Source organism: Lycium barbarum, chromosome 5 (genome assembly GCF_019175385.1).
Source record: "Lycium barbarum isolate Lr01 chromosome 5, ASM1917538v2, whole genome shotgun sequence".
Lineage (NCBI taxonomy): Eukaryota > Viridiplantae > Streptophyta > Magnoliopsida > Solanales > Solanaceae > Lycium > Lycium barbarum.
The window spans coordinates 108,104,790-108,111,617 of record NC_083341.1 but is presented as its reverse complement, the minus strand read 5'-3'; the positions used below and the strand labels follow the sequence as shown (position 1 = coordinate 108,111,617).

At 38.4% G+C, this 6,828-nt stretch overlaps 1 protein-coding gene across 1 annotated transcript; it reads left to right on the top strand.

Moving 5' to 3' along the window:
- Positions 1 to 1,457: 1,457 nt before the first annotated feature.
- LOC132639608 (uncharacterized) lies at positions 1,458 to 5,850 on the top strand. Its single transcript, XM_060356051.1, has 5 exons — positions 1,458 to 1,691; positions 1,842 to 2,030; positions 3,668 to 3,718; positions 5,042 to 5,284; positions 5,707 to 5,850. Exons 1-5 carry the CDS (start codon positions 1,458 to 1,460, stop codon positions 5,848 to 5,850), a joined length of 861 nt encoding a protein of 286 aa, XP_060212034.1.
- The last annotated feature ends 978 nt before the right edge of the window (positions 5,851 to 6,828 follow it).

Genomic DNA, 6,828 nt, shown 5'->3' with positions numbered 1-6,828 from the left:
GCAAGGCGGGGTCCTGTCCCGCCTATATGATGTTACCTACTCTCCTTAGAGGCTCGTAGACAGTTGTATATGGTTAGATGTCTTGTAGCCTTGTCGGCTTATATTTTGTATATTATCTTGATAGCCTCGTCGGCTAGTGTACATGGATATGGGAAGTGTATCGATGATGATATAAATGCATTGTTTCCTAATGAGATTAGCATGAATGATGGATAGAAATTATGACGAAGCTATGTGACTCAACTAGATGTAAATGTGAATGTACGATAAGAGGTGCCCGGGTGGGTTAGCACCGGGTGCCCGTCATGGCCCTCAGGTTGGGTCGTGACAGTAGCCTAGTCTTATTTTCCTTCAAGAAACTAAGACAGGTTGGTCAACACTTAATCAAATCGGGCCCAACTAAATTACGAAGGTTTGTTTGTTGTTGATCCTGTAGGCTCCAGTAGGGGTCTAGCGTTACTTTGGAAGGGAAAAAACTCATGCTCACTCATTAGCTACCACAAACACCTTATTGATATGGAGGTTCATTTACCAGGTATTCCCGTATTTCGCTTTACAGGTTTTTACGGCTATCCGGGATCGCACCAAAGACGCGACTATTGGAATTTATTAAAATCACTTAAAGATAGATCTCAACTCCCATGGTGTATTGTTGGTGGTTTCAATGATATAATTGACTATGGTGATAAATTGGGTTGTATACAACAACCTGAATGGAATATAAATGGGTTTAGAGAAGCCGTGAATTTTTGTAATCTTTTTTATCTTGGTTATTTTGGCAACCGGTTCACGTGGAAACGTTGCAGGAATACACATAATAAGGTTAGAGAACGGTTAGACCGTGCACTGGCCAATAAAGACAGGCATTTCTATTTCTCGAATGCAAAAGTTCGTCAGATTGAATTTGCCTCTTCTGATCACGCAGGCATTTTTTTAAATTTGGGACTGAAAGTTATTTGTTATGTGGCTAAGTCTTTTCAGTTTGAGAATTCTTGGATAAAGGAACTTGATATTAAGCAAGCAGTTCAGACTGCATGGGAAAAAAGAAATAACCTACCTATTGATGAAATGATTAAAAGTTGCGGCGCATACTTGCATGATTGGGGAAACACAAAAAGCAGCAGTTTAAAGCTAAACTGACAAAGGCCAAGAAGTAGATGACTTTATATAAGAATAGTGCCGACTCTTATAATATGAAACTTTTTAATACCGCCAAAGCAACGTATTTGCAGGCCCTTGAGTAGCAGAATACTTATAGGAAACAGAGAGCCAAGCAACATTGGTTAAAAGAAGGTGATGCAAACACAAAATATTTTCATCTCATGGCTTCTAAGACATAAGAAGAAGAATTTTATTCAGTTGAAGAATGAAGCAAGCTAATGGCGTGGTTGGGATAGTGCCTTGGAGGACGTGATCTCTAGCTTTTTTGATTCACTTTCACGTCCGAGCAAGGAGACATGGACTCAATTCTTGGTATGGTTGAAGAGAAAATTGCAGCAGCTTGCAATGTATCATTGACTCGGCTTTTCACTATTGACGACGTTAAGGAAGCAATTTTCTCAATGCATCCGGATAAGGCACCAGGTCCTGATGGACTTAATCCGTCTTTTTATCAAAGCTTTTGGTTGTGGTCGGTAAGGATTTGTCTAATGGGATACTCAATTGTGTCAATAATAATGGAGTCATTCCGGGTAATAATTCACTAAGATTATTTTAATTCCAAAAAAAAAAAAGCAGCCCGAGTCAGTTTCTGATCTTAGGCCAATTTCTTTGTGTAATGTTATTGATCGTATAATTTGCAAGATGTTGGAAAATCGCATGATTTTTTTTTTTTTTTGAAGGATTGCATTGCTGAAGCTCAGAGTGCTTTTATTACCAACAGATATATTTTTGATAATGCCATGATATCTTTTGAGATCAATCACAACTTGAAACGAAAAACGCAGGGAAAGATAGGATTTGCTACTTTGAAGACAGACACAAATAAAGCCTGTGACAGAGTGAAGTGGAATTTTCTGAAAAATATGATGGTGAAAATGGAATTTTCTTCGGAGTGGATTACAAAGATTATGAGAATGGTCTATATTGTATCCTACCAAATATCCCATGCTGGCAAGAATTTTGGTAATATCATTCCATCATGTGGCCTCAAAAAAAGAAGGTCACCATATCTTTTTATCAACGGGCAAACCCTTATGGGTTGTATCCGAAGATATGGAAAGAGATGTTTTTATGTCAGCAACAGAAGCCCAAGCTTATGGAATTGTTGATCTTGTAGCGGTTGAATGAAAATAACATGGATTTTGCGCAAATCTGCGATTTGAGATTTTATCTTTGAATTGAATATTCTATTAAATAGAAGCAATTCATCATCATTCGGTTAGGATCAATCTAAACCAATCCATCATATTATGTATACGATTCAACATGCCAACTATTAAACAACTTATTAGAAATACAAGACAGCCAATCAGAAATGTCACGAAATCCCCCGCTCTTTGGGGGTGCCCTTAGCGTCGAGGAACATGTACTAGGGTGTATGTGCGACTCGTTTAGATCATGAGCTGGCACAAAACCTCGTAGTTTTATACGTTGATATTCGTCATATGTTAATGGCCCTAATCTTGGACATTGGGATTTTCTTCGAGGTTATACGAGGTTAGGCATGCTTATCTTATGTTTATAAGGGTTTAAGTTCATGTTTGGTAAGAAAAGGAAGGATTTGAGAATAAGAGAATTGAAGAAAATACGTTTCGACAAAGTTTGGTTCTAGAATTGCTTTATACGGATCGTATTTCTGAGATACGGACCGTATCTTGAAATACTTGCCATATTTAAGGATCTAAAAATTTAACATAGAAGGCAGATTTTTGGGTTGGAAAATACAGACCACTATACAGTCCGTATAAAATTATACGGCCAGTGAGTTGGCCGCATAATTTTATACAACCAGTATTACGGACCATATTTTCTGAGGCGGTGGAATTTTTCTGATTTTATATATCACGACCCCTCTTCATTTTTAAGTCATTTTAACATAAATCCAAGTTCATGAAAGCTCTACAAACCTCCTCCAACATATTCAATCACTCTTCCAAGTGAAAATCAAAGATCAAAGTGAGAATTAAATGCCTAGGGTTTTTAAAGTATTGTTGAAACTTGTCTCTCCTTCTTGTAGAAGATTCAGAGGATAATGCTAAGCGAAGTGATCTTGGAATTGAAGTGTTCTTGAGTTCTTGAGGTAATATATCATCTTATTTCCATGATTAAGAGTTTATGTGCTAGTTATACTAAGGTATGAGGGAAAGAAATTGGAGGAAACGTTTAAACATGAATTTGATGTCACTTTGAGTTGTAATCTAACTTGAACTAAGATTATTAGTGTATTTTGAGCAAAATCTTGTTATTGGGGATAATAGTTAGTATTGAGATTGTTATACTTGGTGTATTTGGAAGATGGGTTGCTCAATTGTATATCTTTAAGTGTTGTGAATATGAGTTTAATGAAAATCATATGAGGTTGTTGTGTTAATTGTTGGTTGTGGACTCTGTGGTAATGATTGAGGAATAGGGGAAATTCTGCCCATTTCACTTTTGAATCGAGTTATCATTGATATATGTGATATACTAGCGCCATCTAAGTTGTATATGTATTCCTTTGTTATAGGATTGGTGCTCTAGAAGTGATAAGCTTATTGTTGGATTACTTGGACTAGAGGTATGTTAAGGTTAACTTTCCTTCATTTTGGCATGATCCTTACGAACAAGACGTACACGTAACGTTAATCCATAATGATTTTATTTTTAGAAGCTAGGGATGATCTATTTTGATTCATGTTCTATAATGTCGTCTTCAGAAAGTCTTTCTTTAGTTTCAGTATGATTCTTAGAGTTACTGGTTGATGAAAATGCTACCCTACATTGATGTTCGGAGGTATACCGGCCTTACGTCACTCTGACAGATTTAGGACATACGTTTATCATAATAATGCATTGCATTTCATTTATATATGCATATACAAAACTGTGACCCCTCAAGCGTTATATACGCATAATTATGTAATATATATATATATATATATATATATATATGTGCGGTATGGGAAAGGTGACAGCATTATATATGCACTGCTATCTGATCAGCTGTTCATATGATGATAACGATGATGATGCCCACATGGCTGATATGATACGATGGGATGCCCACAGAGGATTGACAGGCGTTATGCGCGCGCGCACACACACACACACACATATATATATGTATGACCTTCATGCATTCATGCACAATTTTTATGTACATCATTGGGCCACAGAGGTAGTTCAGACATACAGGTTGCCTTTATTTCATCCTATGTTTTCTTATGTCTCTTTCATGTTACTTTCGTGCCTTACATACTCAATACTTTGTCTATTCTGACGTCCCTTTCTGGGGCCACTGCGCTTCATGCCCGCAGGTGTAGATAGACAGCTTGGTGATCCGCCCCTGTAGGTTACCGTTCAGCAGACATTAAAGCATACTGTTGTACTTTTGGTATGTCATTATTTTGTGTATATACGAGTATGTCGGGGCCCTGTCCCGACCTCTTTATGTTAGATACTCCAGTAGAGGCTTATAGATGGTCATGGTATTGGTTAGGCTTGGCATAGCCCCTTCAATCTATATTTTGATGTATAGTTTTTCATGACGGCCTACTTGGCTTGTATAGCTTGTCCAGCATAGTTGTATAGTATATCTTCTTGAGCTCATTCATTTTTAGTATATTTCCTATATGGTTTAGTAGATTTACACCTGGTGACCCTCAAGGTCCATTCTTGTCTATGATCATGGTAGGAAAGCATATTCAGTAGTGCTCAACAGGTAGGGCCTAAGTGCCCGTCACGGCCCCTCTAGTTTGGGCAGTGACAAGCGGAAGGTCTCTCGACCTTGTTAAGCACTTATGCCCGCGAGGGCATACTTCATGGAGTGAAAGTTACTCCACATGCTCCATCTGTTACTCTTTTTTTTTTTTTTGCATATAATGCCTTAAACTTTTTTAAGGTTGTGGAATCGGAGGCGAATACCATTAAGCATTGTCTACTGCTCTATCAGAAAGTGTCTGGCCAGCAGGTTAACTTTCATAAATCGAAAGTATATTTTAGCAAGAATAACACAGATGAGGTAAAGGATGTTGTTGCATCTATTCTACATGTGAAAAAAGTTGATAAACCTGGTCAGTATCTTGGTTTGCCAACTAGTTTGGGACGCAACAAAAAAGAGGTTTTTAATTTTATCCTGGCTAAGGTACGTGCAAAACTTCAGAGTTGGAAACCTTCAATCCTCTCATGGGCGGGAAAGGAGATCTTGTTGAAAACTGTGGTCCAGGCAATCCCAAACTATCTCATGTCCCTTTTTGCCCTACCGATCGACACATGCGTTATCATTGAGCGCTCTATGAGTGATTTTTTTGTGGCAAAATGGAGGCAATGATGGGTCAGGAATCAAGTGAATGTCATGGGAAAGAATGACCAAATATAAGGAGGAAGGTGGCATGGGTTTTCGGAGAATCCAGCATGTGAATATGACACTTTTAGCTAAAACAGGTTGGTCGATTATGACTTGCCTTTTTGGTCTTGTTAGCCGTGTCTTTAAGGCTAAATATTACCGCCACTCTACAATTTTAGTTTTATCTAGCGGTGTCTTTGTGCTTCAAATATCTTCTTCAGAAAGGGTGCGTTAAATGCATTGGTAATGGCCTTGATACTAAGATTTTTAATGATCCATGGTTACCCACTGGACAATCGATGTTTATTCGAAGCATCCTTGATGAGGGCTTGTTGGACTTGCGTGTGATGGATATTATTGACTAGGACACAAGAACTTGGAATATTCATATGTTAGAGACACTCTTATCCGCTAATGAAATATACTGCTAAGCGAATTCCGTTGGGATTTACTCTACGAGATAATCAATGGATGTGGAAACTTGATAGGCAAGGACGGTACACCGTCAAGAGTGGTTATTCAGTACTGCATAATGCTACTGCACCAATCCCGAATGGTTAATTTTGGCGAAAACTTTGGAAATTGAAGATGCCTCCTAAGGTGTTGAATTTTGTTTGGAGAGCTTCGAATGGTGTCTTTCCAACCGACGATAATTTAATGAGCAAGAAGATTCTTCAATCCGGCTTATGTCCTGCATGCCTCTAAGGGACAGAAACAATATTGCACTATCTAGTTGAGTGCAACGCGGGGAAACAGATATGGCTTAACTCATCTTTGGGTTGGCGACAATTTGGTCCATCGCTTTTGGATTGGCTGAATTCGCTGATGGAAATAATGATTCTCGATCAATTACATGAAGTCATTATGATTCTTTGGGAACTTTGAAATGCTACAAATAGTTTTGTGTGGCAAGGAAAATCTCTGCGACGCGAAGTTGTTATCTAAAAGGCAGCCCGATTTTGGCAGGATTGGACTAAGGCAAGAACGGCAACTTCCAATCATATAATGACGGGAACTGACTTTGCAATTAAATGGTATCCTCCTGATGAGAATATTCTTAAATGTAACATTGATGCTTCTTTCGATCTTGCTTCGGGAGTAGCAGGAGTCGGTATGCTAGTACGGGATTATCATGGAAAATGCAGAAGAGGTCGCTCTAGTCGGTTAGATAGGCCACATGACTCACTCATGGCAGAGGCTTTAGGTGTTCGAGAAGCACTAAGCTGGCTAAAGAATCACTTTACATTAACACCGATTATTGTGAAGATTGACAGCCCTGCGTTGGAGAAATCTTGCGGCAACAACTCTTATTTTGATGTTATTATTCATGATTGTAAAGCACT